General features: G+C 34.6%; 1 protein-coding gene and 4 non-coding genes across 5 annotated transcripts; 1 reads left to right on the top strand and 4 right to left on the bottom strand.

Annotated features, from left to right (window-relative positions):
• Positions 1-9625: 9625 nt before the first annotated feature.
• Positions 9626-11880, bottom strand: LOC114164145 (uncharacterized). Its single transcript, XM_085667204.1, has 3 exons — positions 11426-11880; positions 10786-11174; positions 9626-10360 (listed from the first exon to the last, which is right to left on the bottom strand). The coding sequence occupies exons 1-3, from the start codon at positions 11550-11552 to the stop codon at positions 9938-9940; spliced, it is 939 nt and encodes a 312-aa protein (XP_085523330.1). The 5' UTR covers positions 11553-11880; the 3' UTR covers positions 9626-9937.
• A 4329-nt stretch (positions 11881-16209) lies between these two features.
• Positions 16210-16291, bottom strand: TRNAS-GCU (transfer RNA serine (anticodon GCU)). Its single transcript has one exon. It is a non-coding gene; the product is annotated as a tRNA-Ser (tRNA).
• Positions 16292-16624: 333 nt separating this feature from the next.
• TRNAD-GUC (transfer RNA aspartic acid (anticodon GUC)) lies at positions 16625-16696 on the top strand. Its single transcript has one exon. It is a non-coding gene; the product is annotated as a tRNA-Asp (tRNA).
• Positions 16697-18573: 1877 nt separating this feature from the next.
• On the bottom strand, positions 18574-18655 carry TRNAS-GCU (transfer RNA serine (anticodon GCU)). Its single transcript has one exon. It is a non-coding gene; the product is annotated as a tRNA-Ser (tRNA).
• Positions 18656-22633: 3978 nt separating this feature from the next.
• On the bottom strand, positions 22634-22713 carry TRNAS-GCU (transfer RNA serine (anticodon GCU)). The gene has a single exon. It is a non-coding gene; the product is annotated as a tRNA-Ser (tRNA).
• Between the last annotated feature and the right edge of the window lie 216 nt (positions 22714-22929).

The following is a 22929-nucleotide window of genomic DNA, read 5'->3' as shown; positions in this document are numbered from 1 at the left end:
TGTTTATCTCTTTAGGGTTTTTTTTCTTCTTATCTTTTCTCATCTTATCTTCTTCTTTTTTTCTTTTCTTCTTATCTTTTCTTCTTATCTTCTTATCTATTCTTCTTCTTTTCTTTTTTGTTATTTTTTATTTTCTATATTTTTTTTCTCTTTTAAAAGATTCTTCGTATATTATTTTTTTTTCACACACCTATTTAATAATATTTTTAATTAATGTATTTTTACCTAATATATATATATATATATATATATATATATATATTATTTGTTTTGTTTTGTTCTTATTGTTATTTTCAATAAGTAAAAATTACATCATGATAAAATATATTTTTAATGTTTAAACTACATCATAATAAAATACGAAACATTAGTAAACATAGAAGATTTTCTAAGTGTTTTATTTAAAATAAATAATACAGTTTATGAAAAAAAATAGGGATGTTACACTAGCGTCAATGACTCCTCCCATCTTAACAAAAATGGTTGGGTTACGCACCTCTGCTCAAGTTTGGCAACGCCTCCGCACATAATATGCCATGCAAACCCGCACGTGCATCAAGAAGCTACATCTCAGCCTTCATCAACCAAAGAAAGATCGCACGATAAATCAATTTCTTCTTAATATCAAGAAGGTCGTGGATACTCTCACTGCAATCGGTGCTCCATATCAACCGAAGAACACATTGAATGCATCCTTGACGGCTTATCCAAAGATTATGATAGTTTTGTAACCTCCATCATTTCAAGAATGGATCCTTATATTGTTGAGGATATTGAGTCTCTCCACTTATCTTAGAAAGAACGGTTTGAACGGCACAGGCTTGCTGATCAACCCTCAGTTCATGCTAACTTTTCATCATCTTTTTCCAATGATGCGTCAAAGAACAACTACAACAATTTTCCTATGAATCGTTCTAACAAGTTTCGCCAGCCAAACACCTCCTCTTGACAACCTCGATGGAATAACAAACCTCCAAACAAATCTTCATCATCCACCACCTCTAGACAACAATGTCAGATTTGTAGAAAACAAAGCCACAGTTCCATGGATTATTGGTTTAGATTTGATTAATCATATTCTTCTTTTGTTTTATCCAATTATACAGTTAACTCCTTTTGAAGATGCAAATTCGTCTATCCTTGGAATGCCATCAATTGTTCATGAGCCATTATGGTATCCGGATAGTGGTGCAACGCACCACCTCACTCACGACGCTCAAAACCTCACTCAAAAGTGCTCTTACATTGGTAAAGACTCAATCAAACTTGGCAATGGTGTAGGTATCTCTATTTCTTCTATTGGTTCTATTTGTTTCACTACTCCACACACACAATCACCTTTTATTTTACATGACCTTCTTTATGTTCCTTCTATCATGATAAATCTTCTCAGTGTGTCCAAATTTGCTTAAGATAATCACGTCTTCTTTGAATTTCATGTTGGCAGATGCTATGTAAAATCAAATAACACCAACCAGATTATTTTTCAAGGCTTTCTTAGAAATGGTTTATGTTTTTCCTTCGCTGCTTAATACTTCTTCTATCACTACTTGTAATGCTACTTTTTCCTTTTCTATTCATGTATACAAACTCTGGTATGCTAGACTCGGACATGCGTCTTCTCCCATTGTAAATCTTGTTTTACGAACTTGCAACATATCTTGTAAACATAATAATGATTTTTGTGATGCATGCACTATAGCTAAGTCCCATAAATTGCCTTTCAAAGATTCTACTACAATTTATCACACTCCTTTACAACTAGTGTTTATGGACATTTGGGATCCTTCATCTATGACTGCATCATGTGGCTCTTGGTACTATATTTCTTTTCTATATGCATATTCTCGTTATACTTAGATACATTTGTTAACTCATAATCTCAGGCTTTATATGTCTTTAAAAACTTTAAAATGTTAGTCAAAACTCAAAGAAGGTGTAAAATTTAATGTCTTCAATCGATAACGCTAAAAAGTTCATATGTTTCTCTTCTTTGTTACGTGACTGTGGCATAATGCATTGTTTTACATGTCCTTATACACATGAACAAAACAGTTCAATTGAAAGAAAGCATCGCCACATAGTTGATGTTGGCTTTTCTTTGCTTGCTGCATCTTTACCCATGTAATATTGGGGGGAAGCTTTTCAAACTGATGTTTACATAATCAATTTGTTGCCCACACTTGTTTAAAACATAAATCCCCATATAAGTTACTATTTCACAAAACACCAAATTATGCCTTTTTACGCACTTTTGGATGCTCTTGTTATCCTATGTTGCGCCCATATCACTCCAATAAACTCACCTTACGCTCAACGTTATGCATCTTTCTTGGCTACAATCAATAGTATAAAGATTATGTTTGTGTTAATCCTTTAGGTAAAAGATATATATATATATATATATATATATATATATATATATATATATATATATATATATCCAGGCATGTTGTTTTTAATGAAAATCAATTTCCTTTCTAACTTGCCTCAAATGCTTCCCTTCCAAAATAATTTGTTTTAAAGATATGCCATCTTCCTCCTTTTACCTCTTATTGTGGTTTCTCACAAACATATGCATAACACTACGTTTCAAGATGATAACAATTCTTCATCTAATAATACCACTACTGCTACATCAACAACTCATGGTGCAACCTCTCCATTCATGTCATCACAACCTTTTTCCTCTAGAGATGCGCTTGTGGACAATGTTCTAACTGAGATTTCACCAGATTCAGCATCCTCCTCGCCACAAGTCACGCCTAACACTCATAAAATGGTAACCTGATCAAAGGCATGTATTTTTAAACCAAAACTTTATAATACCTATCTTACTACCATCCACACTGAACTTGTCACAATGAAAGAAGCTTTGTCTCAACCACAATGCTTGATGCTATAAAAGTTGAATATAAAGCTCTCGTTCAAAACAACATGTGGACTCTTGTCTCTCCTCTCGTTGATGATAAAATCATTGGATACAAATGGGTTTTTCGGAACAAGTACAATGCGAATGGATCTCTACAAAGACGAAAGGCTCGTCTTGTTGCAAAAGGATTTCATTTGACTTTTGGACTTCATTATAATGACACCTTCAGTCTTGTCATCAAGCATTCTACCATTCGAGTTGTATTAATTCTTGTCGTTGCTAACAAATGACAATCCACCAAGTTGACATTAATAATGTGTTTCTTTATGGCTTTCTTCATGAAACTATCTACATGTCTCAACCTCCAGGTTTCTTTGATAACTCTAATATTATGTGTAGAATAAACAAAGCAATATATGGCTTAAAGCAAGCCCCCATGTCATGGTTTTTAAAGCTTAGTGCAACTCTTTTTTTCTCTTGGTCTTCATTTTGCTAAGTCAAATTCCTCATTATTCATTCACTTTCAAAAGGATATTACCTTACTTGTGTTAACTTATGTTGATGATATAATAATTACTGGTAATAATTTGCATGTCTTCAATGTAAGACCCGTCGGGCGGTAGTTTAGTCCCGTCGGGCGCCACCTTCCTCACTTCTGGGCACTAGGGGCTACCATTTTTTTGGTTTGCGCAGTTTTCGTAAAACTGCATTTTCTAGTTCTTTAATCGTCCGATTTAGGTGAAATTTTGACATGTGGTCCATAACATGTAGTTCTTCACTTTGAACGGTGGAGATTTGATTTGGAGGTCAGTAGCTAGAGTTATACATTACTCAATATTACTGATTTTGGAGTCTTTAAAATACATGAATAAGTTCTTGATAATTTCAAGTAACTTCTAATGAAGCATGATTGGGTTATATGGTAAGTCTATATCAATTTGAATGTTCCTTTGGGTTAGTCACATGTGGAGAATTGGTTATTGGTCAAGGCATGTGTGTCAATATTAATTGCATTTATGCATATGATATATGGTGATACTTGTGTACATGTATGATGATGCCATCTAAGTTGAGATTATGCATGTGAGTCATGTTGATTTTTGGAAGCCTATATTCTTGATTGTGGATATGCTTATTTATAAGAGTAGGATTGATTTTTACCTTGTTTTGGGTACTTAAAAACCAGTACTGCGTAAGTACTGGTGTAGCGTCTGGCGGTGGTGTTTGACCGCTAGGCGATAGCTACAAAACCATTAGAGTATTGTTTGGCACTTGGCGGTAAGGGGTTGTCCCGCCAGGCGATACTTGCTGAAACAATAGCATCAGAGGCGCTTGGCGCCTGGCGGCACGTGTCCCCCACCAGGCGATCTGGAAGCGGGCAATGCCTAGCGGTACGTGTCCCCCGCCAGGAGATTTTACTGCAGCAGCCTTGGGTTGTTGATTCTGTGTGCGTGATCTATAAGACTTCTAGAATATCTTAAAGGTCGGTTCCTGGTGTTCCTTGAGTTGTGGTTCGGAACGTATCCCTTGAGTTGTGGCTCGAGATAGGGGTTAAGCACATGGTATTCCTTGAGTTGTGGCTCGAAATAACATCTCTTGAGTTGTGGCTCGGGATGGCGGATGAACACGAGGAACTCTTGAGTTGTGGCTCGGGTTGACGAGTGTTGCCGGTGTGAGTGTACTGGTTGTGACCAGTACGAATGGGTCCAAATAGATTACCCTCCTCAGTAATTAGCTGACGAGTTTGGTAGTCTTAGGACATTACGAACTATGTTCGTATTGGGATTGCGAACTTCACCTGGCGTTACGGTGTGTGATCCATAGCATGGTTTCCCGCACATGCTCTATCGGTTGTGGCCGATAGGTATGGCAGCAAGACACCTAGAGGTACTCACTAGAAGATGTAGAACACGAATAACATAGTGGTGGCCATGTGATGTGATATCAAAGGATGGAATTCCTTTGGGGTGATTGTGTGATTTGTATATTTGTGCCATATATATATGTGTGTGTGTTTATTTTGTTAGCTCACCCTATCTGCTTGTGTTTGGCGATGATCGTGTACGTGGTACATGGGAGCAAATGATGTTGCAGGTGGATTTGGTGAGGCTTAGCAGCGGAGCGGGGAAAACTCATGGGAACAATTTTATAGAGTTTTATCATTTATGGTTTTGGAATAAAGATGTAATCTATTGTGAGACTGTTTTGGTATTTTATTGAATTTTGAGAAGATTTGAACTTAGAGTTATTTTTATTATGAAATAAATTATTTGAAATTTCCTGCGTTTTTGGGAAATGGATTTATAATAAATGTGATTTTATTTGATAACTCTAATCTTGTGTGTAGAATAAACAAAGCAATACAGGGCTTAAAGCAAGCCCCCAGGTCATGGTTTTTAAAGCTTAGTGCAACTCTTTTTTCTCTTGGTTTTCATTTTGCTAAGTCAGATTCCTCTTTATTCATTCGCTTTCAAAAGGATATTACCTTACTTGTGTTAATTTATTTTAATGATATAATAATTACTGGTAATAATTTTCATGTCTTCAACACCTTATTCACATTCTTCACACTAACTAAGCGCTTAAAGACTTAGGCCCATTACATTTTTTCTTGAGGATTGAGGCCTCGTGGACACCAGAAGGAGCTTTACACCTTTCTTAGACAAATTACATCCATGATCTTCTCTCAAAGGCTGATATGCTGCATGCTAAACCTCCACAAACTCCCATGATCTCTTCTTCACGTCTCAGCAAAGATGGTTTGTCCCATGTCTTTGATCCCACTACATATCGCGTGATTGTTGGAGCCCTTCAATATATCACTTTGACACGTCTAGAAATAGCTTCTTTCGTTAACAAAGTGTGCCAATACATGCAAGCTCCCCAAGAACATCATTGGAAAGCTGTCAAACAAATACTTAGATACTTGGCTAGTACATCCACTCATGGCATTCTTATTCGATCTGCTCGTGATCTTTGTTTGGTTGGGTTCAGTGACTCAGATTGGGGTTCTGATGTAGATGACAGACAGACGCTCCATATTGGTTACTTCATCTACTTTGGCTTCACTCTGGTTTCCTAGCTTTGCAACAAGCAAAAAGTTGTTTCTCGAAGCAGCACAAAGGCTGAGTATAGAAATGTTGCCTATGCTCTCACATATATCATTTGGGTATCTTCGTTGCTTACCAAACTGCAGGTTTCAATACCCACACCAACATTATACAGCGACAACCTTGGAGCAGTGCTACTAGCGGCAAATCCAATCCAACACTCACGTTCTAAACATTTTGAAGTAGATCTCCACTTTGTTAGAGACCATGTTCAAAAGAAAAAATTAGTTTTGTTTATCTTCCTTCAAAATTTTAGGTCGTGGATATCTTCACAAAGTCGCTTGCATCATCCATGTTTCATCTGTTTCGTGCTAAACTTATGGTTGTGCACAATCCTACCATAAGTTTAAGGGGGGATATTACGTAAATAACCTATATCTGCTCACACATGTGCCTTGCACATGCTAGGTTCCTTTTAGGGGTGGGCATGGATTGGATTTTTAATGATCCAATCCACATTTATTTTAGATCCAAATAATTGGATTAGATTTTTGACCCAAATCCATATTTTTAGTAAAAGTAGTTTGGATTTTTTTTAAATCCAGATCCAAATATTTGGATCAAGATTTAAATCCAATCCAAATATTTGGATCAAGTTCAAAATCCAGAATCCATTTCTTATAAAATAAATTTAAATTGAATTTTTTAAAACTTGTGTCATTAAGGCCCGATTGGACCCGACGACCCGGACGACCCAGATGGGCTCGACGACCCGAACGGGCTCAACGACCCGGACGGGCCCAACAACCCGGACGGGCCCGACAACACGAATAGGCTCAACGACGTGAACGGGCCAAACGACCCGAATGGGTCCGACAACCCGGATGGGCCAAACAGGCCAGACGACCCAGATAGACCCGTCCAAACAGTCAGGCCTAATCAGGTAGTCGGGCACGTTCGAGTCGTGGGGCCCGTCTGGGTCGTTAGGTACGTCAAGGTCGTCAGGCCTGTCCGGGTCATCGGATTGATCCGGGTCGTCGGGCATGCCGGGTCGTCAGGCCCGTTTGGGTCGTCGGGCTCGTCCGGGTCGTAGGGAGCGTTTGGGTCGTAATGCCCGTCCGGGTCTTCGTTTCGTCGTGTCATCCAGGTCGTAAGGCCCGTGTAGGTTGTTAGGCTCGTCCGGGTCGTCAGGCCCGTCCGGAACATCGGGCCCGTTCGGGTCGTAGGGCCCATCTAGGTCGTCCGTCCCATTCGGGTCTTTGGGCCCGTTCGGTTCGTTGGGCCCGTCCGGGTCGTCGAGTCCGTTCGGGTCTCTAGGCCTGCCTGACCCGTTCGGGTCTTTGGGCTGCCTGACCTTTTTTCGTCAGTGGTCCCGTCTGGTCCGTTCGGGTCTTCGGGTCCGCGTGACCCTTTCTGGTCTTTGGGTCCGCCTGACCCGTTCGAGTCTTTGGGCATGCTTGACCTGTTCGGGTCTTTGGGTCTACCTGACCCATTCAGTTCTTCAAGCCCGCTTGACCCGTTCAGGTCATCGGGCCTGCTTGGCCCGTTCAGATCTTTGAACCTGCCTGGCCCGTTCGGGTCTTCGAGCCCACCTGGCTCATCTGGTCATTGGGTCTGCCTGCCCCGTTCGGGTCATCGGGCTCACTTGAATTTTTTGAATCGTTAGGCCCATTCGGGTCATTGGGCCCGCCTAGTCCGTTCATATCTTTAGACTCACCTAACCTTTTGTGGTCGTCGGGCCTGCCCGATCCGTATAGGTCGTCGAGCAAGGCCCATCCAAGTTTGAATTTAGCATAGTCCATCTCAACCTTTAGTCTAACCCAATTAAAAATTTAAATTGAAAATTTGGATTGGATTTTTTGGATTATCCACATTTAAAAATCTTGATTTATAAAATGGATATCCAATCCATAAGATATATAAAATGTAAATTAGATTGAAATCCAGATCCATTAAATGGATTTTAAATGGGTTGGATTTTTAATAAAATGGATTATAAATGGATTCGATTGGAGCAAAAGTGGATTGGATCAAGAAAATTAGATTTTTTGCCCACCCCTAATTCCTTTATATACACCATGTTACGTCTCTGCATATGTTATAATAGTGTACTTCCTTTTCATAATATCACAAGTCTCCTTTCTCTTTTCTCTCTCTACCTTTTCTGTTATAAATGCAAAGGAAATATGAGATGTTTTTGAGGTTACCCAATGAAAACATTTTTTATGTGTGGAACAACTCTCTACCATAGTGAATCACTTGGAAAGAAATTCGATAAAAGAGAGTTGAATATAAACATTATAAAAAGTTTGAATGGATGGTGACAACTTAGAGTCACAAACAATTTCATAATAAGAAAATATCATCACATGGCTACATTATTTGTTAAACTAAGAGAGCATAAGTTGAAGCTAGAGAGATTGAAAGAAGAAGAATGAAAGTAGACTTTAGATAAGAGAAGCAATTGCATAGTGCAGATTGTGTGAATATAAATATTTTAGCGGAAACAAATTTTAGAAACAATAACGTAAACATCATAAAGGTCAACATCATCTTATACATGTTTTGAATATAGTATGTGTGATTGTGTTAAACTTGATTGTCCTTTGTTTAATACAAAACAAGTTGAAGACATAAATTGTAAAAAGAAGAAAGTCTACAATTTTTTTTCTTTTTGGAGGAAAATGCTTCAAGTTCTCCAGAAAAACATAAAGTGAGAGTAATGAAAAGTCAAACTTATGTTTCATCGTTGGTTTCTTTCTAGTCTTCTATTAACGATGTAAGTAAGTTTGAATTTGAACTTGAGTCAAATTATGATCAATTATTTGATGCATTTATTGAGTTACATTAAAACCAACATGAGCGCTTTGGAAAATGTTTATAAACAATTTTCTTGTGAATGTGCGTCCATTTCTTAAGTAAAATATTCAAGTTGTGGAAATTGCAAGATCAATAAAATAAAATAAAATATTATTATTCCTTTTATTAACAATTAACAATGTTAGCGTTAGGAAGAATGCGATTTACTTTTAATCTAAAATGAACTATTTTGTTTAATTTGTTTGCATTCGATTACACACATTCATATTCTATGCTTACTACTTATATTTATATGTAAAACATTGTTTTTGTTTCTTATGACGTCTTGTATGTAATTTCTATAGTGCATATGACGACAAGTTATTATCTGTCTCCTGCATAGTTCTTTGAAATCACTTATCAAAAAAAGCATTCATTTTTTGATTACTTCCAAGGGAAACAACAAAGTGGTGGTCCCTACCCCATCCCCACACTCAAAAATATCATTCTCCTCTCTCCACCACAAATCTCATACATGTAACTGTAAATTTTACACATCATGTCTAAGTTTATGTGTGTTAATAGAGTGTAAAAATGAAGTTGATATCTAGAACCACTTGCAAAACTTTTTTTCTCAAAAGTCGGTGGTTCTCCTTAATTTGTTGGAAGCCACTACTATGATTGTTGCCAATTCAGTGAAAGTGACCCTTAGAGGAGAAAGGATACCTCACAAAAATACCCTCAAACTTAAGAAAGTGATCCTTCAAACAGTCTAGTCAACCTCCTCGTGCAAGGTTTTGCCACCTATTCAAATTTCAAACAACATGGTCCCATGTTCCAAGTGAACCGAGGAATCAAGCAAGTGCTATAGGTCCTCCACCAATTAAATGTCAACAACACAATCAACACAAAACTATAGAATAGAATCATCATAACTGACCTCAAATGGAAAACATAAACTCTCTGTGTTCATGATTATTCATCTAACTACCTATGTAACTCAAATGAAACTGAGAGCTACATACTCAACAAGAAGACATTATTTAATTACATTTCATCCAAAAGTTACATTGCAAAGTAAAGTGCCATTTTTCTTTGGCTTATTATTCTCACTCACTCAACCATGTCTACAACATCATCTCATTTCTTGACAGAAGAAGCTGTGAGAGTCCAAGGTAGATGCATGCTGTGTACTACTACTACTACAACAGAAAATTCAGTAAGACCAAGACCAGATGGCTTGATCTTCCTCGGGAATTCCAAAATGACATGAATTATGAGATTGGTCGGAGTAACCAACATCTTCAAGTTTGGGAAACATGTAATGAGGCAAAAGGGTCTTGCTCAAGTTATCTCCTTCATCCTGAGACACATCAGACTGATCAGGTTCAAACACATAAGAAGAGTCACCGGTCTCAAGGAGAGCAGAGTGCACTCCATCAGTGTAACGTGGGCTTTCTGATGAATCAAACATGTCACTCTTTGCTGAACTAATGTGAACTTTGGACCCTTCACCCTCTGAAGTTGAATCAATCATAGACTTCTGCAGCGGCTCCTCAAATCCCTTGGTTTCAACCCGGTAAAACTTCCCCTCCTCCAGTTCTTCTCTTCCAAGCACCTTCTCACTGAGCTTTGTTACCTAATTTGAAACACCACAATCACAAACACTTTCATGAATCATAAAATGGTGTGGTAAATAATCCTTTTAGATGGACAAGACTATGTATAAATTGACAACTTGGTATGGTAAATCTCTGCATTTGGGATAATGAGTCAATGACCCAGCGATGAGATTCTAACCAAGACACCGTGTATTGCTGGTTTAAACAATTTCCCAGTAAACTTACTAACAGATTGCCAATTGGAATACACAAACGCTTTATCAAATCAACAATTTAACACAAGTTACTACTTTCAAAAGCTAATTTGCATGCTAACTGAAAGCTTGTCATTCTGTAATTCAACAAGTGGAATCAACTTAGATTAAGTAACTACTGTGAAGAGCTAAATTATACATCGAATTTGGCATTCTAGAATTCAGCAAGTGGCATCAACTGAACTCACCTCAGCTTGGAGCTTATCCTTTTCCCTGAGAAGATCATCATAACTGGCCTTGAGATCATTATAGCATGCCTGCAGGGAATCATAATCCTTCTCCATCCGCTTCGTCTTCCACCGCGCCCGGCGGTTCTGAAACCAAATCGCCACCTGCCGCGGCTGCAACCCGAGTTCTTTAGCTAGCCGAATCTTCCTCTCGGGTTCGAGCTTATTCTCCTCATCAAAGCTCTTCTCAAGAAACTGCACTTGCTCAACGGAAAGCCTGCGTTTTTTCTCAGGCTGATGAAAGTACTCGTCCGTGTCCTCATCCCCATTCTCATCATATGGCAGAAAGAACGACTCGTTGCACCCCTTCCCCCCTTGAACATCTCCAAAGCTCACTATAGATCTTGAACCTGAACAAACAACACCACCACAAAAAGACCGTTACCCATGTATAAAAAATGACAATTTAGACTATTAAGAGTCGTATTCCATCAACCCATGTTTGTAAATTGTTGTAGGATCCTTAGCCAACCCAATCACAACTTGGGCAAGTGCAAGTTGTAGTTTTTATTCATGAATTTTTGTTCAGACTGTAAAAGAGTTGATTTTTATCGGTGTTACAAGCCTTTATTGTAAGAGAGAAGAGAGATAAGGAAGGTACCGAGAAAAGGGGAAGAAGAAGAAGAATGGAAAAGAGAATCAAGAGGTTGAGAGGCGGAAGGAGGTGTTTGGTTGGGAAGCAAAGTGGTTAAATTTGAAGCAGCAGAAAAGACAGTCCCAGCCACCATGTTGGATCCTCAGAGGAAGAGCATGGAGTGTGGTCAACGGTGTAGAAATACGTGGGTGAAGTAAAACTGTAAAAATCTAAGGCTTGTGGCGGAAGAAGCTGGTGATGATGATGGCGGTGATGTGTGAGGTGTGGGAACAGCGACAGCATACACCCATCACTGAGACTCTCAAAAGATGGGGAATTGAAAAACAAGAAAAGTGTTATTGGAAGAGAGTGGAAGGGGAAAGGAGGTAGGAAGGTGCAGAGAGAGAGAATGGTTTGGTTGGGGTGTTCCTGGAAGAGGAGGGAATCGTGGGTTTATACGAGGCACATGGAGCAACACAGGGATGACGACGATGGTGGTTTACGATGATGCCCTTGTGCAATTAGCCTTCATCATTTTGCTTGATCCCGTGCATTTCGCACGTTTACATTGCCTAATTACTGTGTTAGAGAGGCAGTGTGCAATGGACAACTCATGTGGGGGATCCTAACATCCTTTTAAAAGTGTTTAGCTTTAGTTTTTATTAAATGATTCATTTTCATATTCATTTTGCAAGGTTTAAATTTTTGTTTTGTTCTTTCATTCTAAAAGATTTTAATTTTATAGTCACCTTGTAATTTGTTAATGTATTATAACCTCTTAAATAGTTTGAGTATTTAAATATATTTGTTAAGCTAATTATATAATATATGGATGTTCTTGACATGTTAAATTAACTTAATTATTTTATTTAAAATTTAATTGAATTTCAAGCCTTAACAAATTTGTATATTTTTAATTTAATTTATATTGAATATTTTATTTTATTGAGCATTCAGAAATTTTATATTTTTCATTTGAGTTATCATCATTAATTTTTTTCATTGACAAGGTGGTGGTTTTCTTATTTCATCATTTCTTACTTGTCTCTAAACGACAACTAATTTTTATTATTTTTGTGAAGAACATGTTAAATAACAAGGATTACATATTTTTGTTAATTTGAAGTTTTAATGAATAAATTTAAGTTTCAAAAATTGTACAAAAAATTAATTAATGTGAGGATGACTACAAGATGAAATATGGGTGGATATTTAATATAAATTACATAAAATGTAATTAAGGTACAAAATAAGAAAGTAATGTTAAGTGAATTTTAAGGATTGTTTGGGTGTAATTACAAAAATACATTGGACACATGGTCTGGATAAATATCTAATATATTTATGGAAAATAAAGGGTTTTTATGAATCAAAACTTTTGCTATAATCATTTGGTGATATTTGGAGTGCATTCTAATCCATAAAACTCAAAAATCATGAATTTCAAATTTTCATCAATCTTGGCACCAAGTTAGTCGAGCACAGGCAAACCATTGGACCCTAATCTTGTGTTGAAATTACAAACTTAGGTTTGTATTGAAAACTCCACTTGTTGCTACAAAGTGTGGTCCGTAGCATGATTTTCTTCACGTGTTTCTAAAAGTTGTGGCTTATAGATGGCAGAACCACGAGTTGTGGCTTATGGCAACAAAGAATGTCTTAAGGTTATCATCTAAAGATGTAGAATGTAGACAAACATGGTGGTAGCCATGCTTTATGGAATCAGGGGATAGAGTTTCTCTAATGAATGTGTATATCTAACTTTGCAAATACTTGATTGCGAATTGATAATAAACAAATATGTGAACATCTAGTTGATGCATCAATTAAAACCATGAAATATCTAAATGTAACATGGTGGGTGTATTGGACCACAAATATCACCTTGTATTCGTTCTGAAAATGAGATTGACTCATTTCTAATTTTTCTAGTGATGGTTTTAATATCAACTTTCCTTTGTGAACGTATAGTACATGAGAACTCATTGGTCTGAAGAAGTTTGTTAATTATATTTTGAACTCTTAAATGGATGTCCACATGAGTTTTCAACTATTTTTCGTATCATGATATATCTAGGATGACCCAACCAATCATGCCAAACAAGAAATTCATTTCTATTTGTAAGCTTCTGGCTTACAATGACATGCGTCTCAATTGCATTAATACATGTGTAGTACAAGCCATAAGGAAAGACTGATAATTTCTCCAATACACATTTTTTTATTCGACTCAATTCGAGTGATATAAAGATATTCAATATCTCATTCATTGTTTGTCTTAATATGATATCAGTTAGATGAATATCATTGAAACTTAATAAATTTCTATTAAATATAGGAAAATAAAATGCATTTTTAATATGCAATCTTGTACCTCTTAGTAGAAGTACAATAGCTCTTTTGGAGCCTTAAATTATATTTGTAGTACTAGAAATAGTACTAACATTAACTTATCGCATTACCAAACAAGAGAAAAATTTATTACTCTTGAGAATTGTATTAGTTGTTGCACTATTAGTAAGACACATATCCTCATCATTAGTGTTAATGCCAACATTCATTTTTCATATAAACATAAATATCAATGAGATTTTTTTTTTCAACACTCTCATAACATTAAGGTGATCAATGCTTCCATTTGGTTTGGCAGAGAAAATAATAATATCAAGATGAGTAGCATCCATATGGTCATAATCAGAATCACCATCTTTATAAGTAAAGTGTGTTTCTATCTTCTTCTTATTATTTGTAAGATGCTTTGGTGTACGACAAGTACAATTGAACTGACCTCCATAATGATAATATATACTTTCATCTTATTTGTCAATATTTTCAAATTTTCATGTTCCTCTTTTTCACATTATTGTGCCACTTTCGGTGAAAAAATATGTCTTTGAAATTTCCTTTATAACTATGTCCATAATCAATATCACGATCATGAAAATATAGATCAAATATTGTTGCATTCACTTCTGGGAATTTAGCATAACTAATTGGACATGTTTCATGATCTTCTATCAAAATCTCATTGCTTTATTCAGCCACACAAAGACATGAAATAAGTTTATAATATTTATTTATGCATTCACTTTTGGGAATGAAGCAAAACTAATTGAGTGGATCTCATGCTTTTTCATCAAAAGCTTCACTGTTTTGTTCAGCCATACAAATGCATGAAATAAATTTATAATATTTGTGAAATATTTTTTTCACAATATTGTTGTTGCAACAACAAATTCGTTGCTCATATGCTTTATTTATTTCTTTAATGGTATCACCAAGACCAATTCCATTTAAATGTATTTCAACATTTAAAATCTAATACAAGTAATTCTTACTTATAATATCAAGGGTCACAAATTCAAGATTTGCAACATTGCACGTGTTTAGAATTAGCACATATAATAATAATAATAATAATAATAATAATAATAATAATAATAACAACAACAACAACAACAAAAATCACCATCATAATAAAAATAAAAATAAATAATAATAATAATAAAACGGATATGAAATTTGATAAATTCAAACAATTCTTATCACAAGAATGAAAATATAAGATAAAATTGTAAAGGAATAAAGAATTATAAAAAACTTGGATTGAGACACGTAGAACATTGTCCTTAGAGAGAAAATGCTTCCACTAACGCTCAGTTTGTTGGAGTATCGTGCTGATAACGTGATATAAAATAAAGCTAATAATAGAGGAGAGAAGAAAATGAAGAATAGAGATCCAGAAAATGAGGAGCAACTTTTCTGTGTATCTTATTATTGATAGGAAAAATCCTAATTTATGGATACAACATATAACCCATAAATTATACAAATCAAATAGTCAATACAAATATTTACATAAACGAATCATATCAGTGTCAATCATATCAATCATACGAGTAATTGTATAAAATCAATAAACAATCATTAATTCATAACACTACTTTAAAAATAAGTTAGTTTTTAATAATTTATTAAATGATCAATTAGTTAAAATTTATAAAAAGATTAAATTAAGAAATAAATAGTATAGGCAAATTGTTTTAAAAATAAAATAAATAGATAAAAAAATAAAATAAATTTTATACACACGTAACGATAAAATAAATATAAATAAAAAATAAATCTGAAAATAAAAAAATAAATAAAAAAACTTTTATGTGAAAAATATAAATAAAAATGAAAGAGTAATTAAAAAATATTAAATGACTAAAGAAACAAACTTTGGTGACATTTGTCAACCAAACAAAATGAAAATTTACTAGTATTTTTTTTATATATTATAATAGATAATTGTTTTGTAGAGAAAATATGTATTAATTTATTGAATTGTTTTTAATTTATGTGTAAGAAGTACTTTTAAGAAAAGAATGAGTTTACTCAAAAAATAATTTGTATATTTTCACTATCAATTTCTCTTTCAAGGAACAAGGTGGTTAATTAATATTAATGAATTTGAGAGCAAATTCAATTTTGAAATTCCCTCGAAAAATAAGTAAAGATTTCTCCCTCCCAAACTCTTTTCATGCTTTCGTTATTGCCTCTGTAGTGCCTCAGTCATCAGCTCTGTTACTTCCTCTATCGCCCCCTATTGTGTGGTGAGGCCATTTTCGTTGTCGCCTTTGTTCCGATGTTTCTTCATCACGTTAGAGCTTCTATTATCGCCTCTTGATAGGCATTTTACATGGTATGTTCCCTAACCTTAAGGCCACACCTGGAATTTTTATATGTTCGGTTCGGAGAGGATGAGCATAGGAAAATTATTGTCGAAGGTATTTTTTTGACAGCAAATAAAAAAAATTAGTAATTGACGTCGCCTGAGAGATTCAAACTCTCGCGGGGAGACCCCATGTACTTAGCAGGCACACACCTTAACCACTCGGCCAAAGCGACTTCGTTGTGACTTTGGTGCTAATGGTTTTTCTTTGGTGAACATTCACAAGTTGGGATGATTCCAAAAAAATCATGAATTCAGATTATTCTTTTTGTGAATTTGAATCGACTTTATGGATACGCGATTTTTGTTTAATCTTTGAAACAAGGTTGTGTATAGTTTGGTTTCAGGTTAGGATTATAATTCATGTTCTTGGGAAATATTGTTGTTATCAATCTTCTCAATCGGTCATAATTCAAATTTCTTATTGTCTTTGTTCCTTTATCATATTACTTTTCAGGAAGTTTTGGAAGAGCAATGAAGGAGAGACTTTAGTTAATTTTAATGTGTTAGTCGTTGTAGTATAGTGGTGAGTATTCCCGCTTGTCACGCGGGTGGCCCGGGTTCGATCCCCGGCAACGGCGATTTATGTTTTTGCTACCTTTTAATGTGGTGTCATTTGCACTTTCTTCTCCAAAAGTGAGATTCCAATTGCTACCTTGTTTGACCCATCTACTCGCCTACCTCTGTGGTTCTCTAAAGAAGATTTTGCAACCTATGCATCTTTATATGAAAATCTGAAGAAACTTTATCATTTAATTTTCTTATTCATAATGTCATTGGGGGTTGGTATTGCGGTCTTTGGAACATTTAAAATTCAATGCAAATCATGTCGAGTGTTGTGTGAGAGAGCTAGGATGGACCTTTTTTATAATTTCCTACCGTGTGATTTAAATCTTTGTTGCATTATTTAACTTGAATGTAAATTTCGTTCTATTAAGGGTTACTTTTGAAAAGTTGCATGTTGTAAATTGCTTTTTTGCCAATCTTTTTTCTGAACCTTGTCTACAGGGAGGACTTTTACTCTTGGAATTTTTGGAAACTACCACCTCCTACTATAGATATTTGAAAGGTTCCCATGAATTTTTTTGGCTCAATTATGATCGTCGGATACGGATGTGCGCAGGCTATGCTGCTCCAAGAATTATACGGGTAAATTTATCAGTTCGACGTAACTACTTTGAGTAGGATTAGGTTTTAGTAATTAGATACTTGATATATTTTGTATAGTTTTAACACAAGTGTTTGCTTTATTTTAATCAGAAACTTCATAGGGATATCTTTATATTTGTTCTAGCATAATATGTTCAATATTTCCCCTGGAACTGAAGTATTGAAGATAGTAATTTGAGTGATTTTATTGTATTGTTGAATGTTTTCACCATTCCATGTGTTTAATCGTGCATGCTACTTCATTATTTTAGTTTTTTTTGCTAATACAGGTTATATATATATATATATATATATGTGTGTGTGTGTGTGTGTATGTGTGTGTGTGTGTATGTATCTGAGTCCAACAAGAACCACCTTATTATGTTGTTGACATGTACACTAAATTGATTGATTAGAACTCATAATTTGGTGGATGGAACTCTTTTGAGATAGCAGAATGGAGCTTTTCCCTGTTTGATACAAGAATATCTTTTATGTGATGGTATCTTGAAGAGTTATACAACGTGGACCTGGCATAACGAAGTTGTACACCTTTCAACCTTATTTGAAAGTCAAGAGTTTAATCCATATTGTGAGGATTGCATGGAAGATATGATTGAAGATATTGGACAAGAAAATTTTCGACGAGCACACGTGTATGGTTCATTGAAAGATGATTAAGAAAATACTTTATATCCTGGTTGTACGAGTTTCACTCGTTTGTCAGCGACACTAAGATTATTTAACATTAAAGCCAAAAATGGGTGGATTGATAAAAGTTTTAGTGAGTTACTAGAACTATTGCATCTAATGCTCCTAGAGGGTAATACATTGCCAACCCGTCATTATGAGGTGAAAAAGATACTCATAAAATAATTTGTATATTTTCACTATCAATTTCTCTTTCAAGGAACAAGGTGGTTAATTAATATTAATGAATTTGAGAGAAAATTCAATTTTGAAATTCCCTCGAAAAATAAGTAAAGATTTCTCCCTCCCAAACCCTTTTCATGCTTTCGTTATTGCCTCTGTAGTGCCTCAGTCATCAGCTCTGTTACTTCCTCTATCGCCCCCTATTGTGTGGTGAGGCCATTTTCGTCGTCGCCTTTGTTCCGATGTTTCTTCATCGTCGACGTTAGAGCTTCTATTATCGCCTCTTGACAGGCATTTTACATGGTATGTTCCCTAACCTTAAGGCCACACCTTTCGGTGTTGGAATTTTTATATGTTCGGTTCGGAGAGGATGAGCATAGGAAAATTATTGTCGAAGGTATTTTTTTGACAGCAAATAAAAAAAATTAGTAATCGACGTCGCCTGAGAGATTCGAACTCTCGCGGGGAGACCCCATGTACTTAGCAGGCACACGCCTTAACCACTCGGCCAAAGCGACTTCATTGTGGCTTTAATGTTAATGGTTTTTCCTTAGTGAACATCCACAAGTTGGGATGATTCCAAAAAGATCATGAATTTATATTATTCTTTTTGTGAATTTGAATCGACTTTATGGATACACAATTTTTGTTTAATCTTTGAAACAAGGTTGTGTATAGTTTGGTTGCAGGTTAGGATTATAATTCATGTTCTTGGACAATATTGTTGTTATCAATCTTCTCTCTCGGTCATAATTCAAATTTCTTAGTTTGTTCCTTTATCATATTACTTTTGTAGGGAGTGTGGGAAGGGCTATGAAGGAGAGGCTTTAGTTAATTTTAATGTGTTGGTCGTTGTAGTATAGTGGTGAGTATTCCTGCCTGTCACACGGGTGACCAAGGTTCGATCCCCGACAACGGCGATTTCCTACTGTGAGATTTAAATCTTTGTTGCATTATTTTGCTTGAATGTAAATTTCGTTCTATTAAGGATTACTTCGAGTGATATAAAAATATTCAATATCTCCTTCATTGTTTGTCTTAATATGATATCCATTTAGATGAGTATCCTTGAAACTTAATAAGTTTCCATTAGATTTAGGAAAATAAAATGCATTTTTAATATGTAATCTTGTACCTCTTGGTAGAAGTACAATAGCTCTTTTAGAGCCTTCAATTATATTAGTAGTACGAGAAATAATATTGACTTATTGCATTACCAAACAAGAGAAAAAATTTATTACTCTTGAGAATTGTATGACTTGTTACACTATGAATAAGGCACATATCCTCATCATTAGTGTTAGTGCCAACATTCATTTTTCATATAAACATAAATATCAATATGAGTTTTTTTTTTCAACACTCTCATAACCAATTAGGTGATCAATGCTTCCATTTGATTTAGCAAAGAAAATAATAATATCAAGATGAGTAGCATCCATATGGCCATAATCAGAATCACCATCTTTATAAGCAAAGTGTGTTTCTATATTCTTCACATTATTTGTAAAATGTTTTGGTGTACGACAAATACAACTCAACTGGTCTTTACTACCGTAATGATAATATATACTTTCATCTTATTTGTCAATATTTTCAAATTTTTCTCTTCCCTTTTTCACATTATTATGCCACTTCTTGTGACAAAATATGTCTAAGAAATTTTCTTTATAACCATGTTCATAATCAATATCATGATCATGAAAATATAGATCAAATATTGTTGCATTCACTTCTGAGAATGAAGTAGAACCAATTGGACATGTTTCATGATTTTCTATCAAAAGCTCATTGCTTTGTTCAGCCCCACAAAGGCATGAAATAAGTTCATAATATTGATTGCTACATTCACTTATGGGAATGGAGCAGAACCAATTGAGTGGATCTCATGATTTCTCATCAAAAGCTTTATTGCATTGAGTTATATATTATATTGAAATGAAATGCATATGTATATATTATTGTTAAAATAAAATATAGGAATATTGAGAACTTTGGTCTCGTGCAAAAGTAATGTCCACACATAATCAACTTAAACAAAAATACAAACATAATGTAAGATTGATGTTAACATTTTGAAACAAAAATAAATGCAGGTATTGTTATTAATGTAGACATTAAATTTATAATAACTAATTGTTGATAGGTACACACATTTTATTTTGTTTTTGTTTAAAATGTACATTGAGTTATATATTATATTGAAATGAAATGCATGTGTACATATTGTTGTTTAAATAAAATATAGGAATATTGAGAACTTTGGTCTCATGCAAAATTAATGTCCACACATGAATAATAAACTTAAACAAAAATGCAAACATAATGTAAGATTGATGTTAACATTTTTAAACAAAAATAAATGCAGATATTGTTATCAATGTAGACATTTAATTTATAATAACTAATTCTTGTTGATCAAACAAAGAAAGTGTGAAATGTAGATGAGAGAAGTAAATGTATCTTTTGAATTAAGTGTCAAATATGAAGATAAGTAAATGTATCTTTTGAATATTTTAATCCGAATAAGTTGAATCATGAAAGCATATTGGTGATGAAACAATAAATGAAGCAATTGAAATATGTGGACTAGTGCAATGATAATTATCTTAAGCAGTGCAAATAATAAGGAAAAATATTTATACAAACGTGCACCATATTCGGATATCAAGAGAGATTAATGAATTACGTCAATAGGTGAATTCCAATCAATTGAATCATCAAAATGTTTATTCCGAACAATTCAAATTAATGGAACAGTTCAATTATCTAGATCAGTGGTGCAATGATGATTATCTGGAGTAGTGCAAATAATAATTACAAAAATTTATACAAACATTTATTCAGATTTTGTATTCATTATTTATAAGACGTTATGAAAATATATTTAAAAAAATTTCATTGGAAGTTGTGTAGGGTTTCTTGAGCAGTGATAAATTTAGATTTCCAATGCAGTGATAAATTTATATTTTCATTGGAAGTTGTGCAGGTTTCATTGAACGTAAGATTTATTGATAGAGTAAGTTATTGCATTAAATGTTCTTAAATAGTAATTTATGTTTCCCGTGCTATTAAATGGTCTTGAATAGTAATTTTATTTTTCACATGCTATTAAATGGTCTTGAATAGTAATTTATGTTTCTCATGCTACTGATTTGAAGAGATCGAAACATCCAGAGGTTTCATTGATGAAATTTTACCATCTAGTTGCATTAAATGGTCTTAAATAGTAATTTATGTTTCCCATGCTATTAAATGGTCTTCAATAATAATTTATGTTTTCCATGCTACTGATTTGAAGAGATCGAAACATCCAGAGGTTTCATTGAAGAAACTTTACCATCTAGTGTTGAAGAAACTTAACTAAGCAAATCATTCATCTTTTCAAAAAAATCCAAAGTATTCAGTTTCAAGAACTTGCTTCAGAACCTCATCTGCATCCTAAGTATAATATTTATTGAACAATAACATCGTCATATAAACCAAACAAATTATATATACACAAAATCCATATAAAAAAAAATTCATGAATAACGTACAGATCCAACAACAGATCCTTCAAGTTTAACCTCGTAGACCCACATGTGAGGAACACCATTGGAACACCACCAGGAGGATGGGTTGGCTCACAAAACAAAAATGATTAGAATCAATCTCAAAAAATGGAAAAATAATAAAAATCAAACCTTTTAAAAATAAAACCTCTTAATAATGATTTTTCATCCTTCTGCTTGAGAACTTCGTTTTGGATCTTCAAAAATCTTTGATCTTCTTTTTAATAGAAGAAAACATGAAAGAATAGAGGAAAAGAAGAAGCTTCAAAGAGAAGTTGAGAGTGTGAGGAAGAAAGAGTAGAGGAGAGAGAACGAAGACAAGAAGTGTATCAGAGTGGTAGGTGAGTGTGTGAGTGGTGCTGAAGCTTCTGGAAAAAACTTGAGAACCTGAAAAACAAAACAAAAATTATGAAAACGAAATAGAAACACACAAAAAATACATTCAAACAACAACACAAACAACAATACATATGCAAGATGAAGAAGAAACTAAAAAAACACTCGAAAGTTATTACCATTTCTTCACCTAATAATAGGTCTTCGAAACTCCTGAAAAACACCTTCAAACAACGAAAAACACCTTCAAACACCTTGAAATTCCCTCGAAAAATAAGTAAAGATTTCTCCCTCCCAAACCCTTTTCATGCTTTCGTTATTGCCTCTGTAGTGCCTCAGTCATCAGCTCTGTTACTTCCTCTATCGCCCCCTATTGTGTGGTGAGGCCATTTTCGTCGTCGCCTTTGTTCCGATGTTTCTTCATCGTCGACGTTAGAGCTTCTATTATCGCCTCTTGACAGGCATTTTACATGGTATGTTCCCTAACCTTAAGGCCACACCTTTCGGTGTTGGAATTTTTATATGTTCGGTTTGGAGAGGATGAGCATAGGAAAATTATTGTCGAAGGTATTTTTTTGACAGCAAATAAAAAAAATTAGTAATCGACGTCGCCTGAGAGATTCGAACTCTCTGGGAGACCCCATGTACTTAGCAGGCACACGCCTTAACCACTCGGCCAAAGCGACTTCTTTGTGACTTTGGTGCTAATGGTTTTTCTTTGGTGAACATTCACAAGTTGGGATGATTCCAAAAAAACCATGAATTCAGATTATTCTTTTTGTAAATTTGAATCGACTTTATGGATACGCGATTTTTGTTTAATCTTTGAAACAAGGTTGTGTATAGTTTGGTTTCAGGTTAGGATTATAATTCATGTTCTTGGGAAATATTGTTGTTATCAA

Source organism: Vigna unguiculata, chromosome 9 (genome assembly GCF_037176805.1).
Source record: "Vigna unguiculata cultivar grain cowpea cultivar isolate G323 ecotype 2 chromosome 9, ASM3717680v1, whole genome shotgun sequence".
NCBI classification, from domain to species: domain Eukaryota; kingdom Viridiplantae; phylum Streptophyta; class Magnoliopsida; order Fabales; family Fabaceae; genus Vigna; species Vigna unguiculata.
This window is presented reverse-complemented; position numbering and strand designations above follow the sequence as displayed.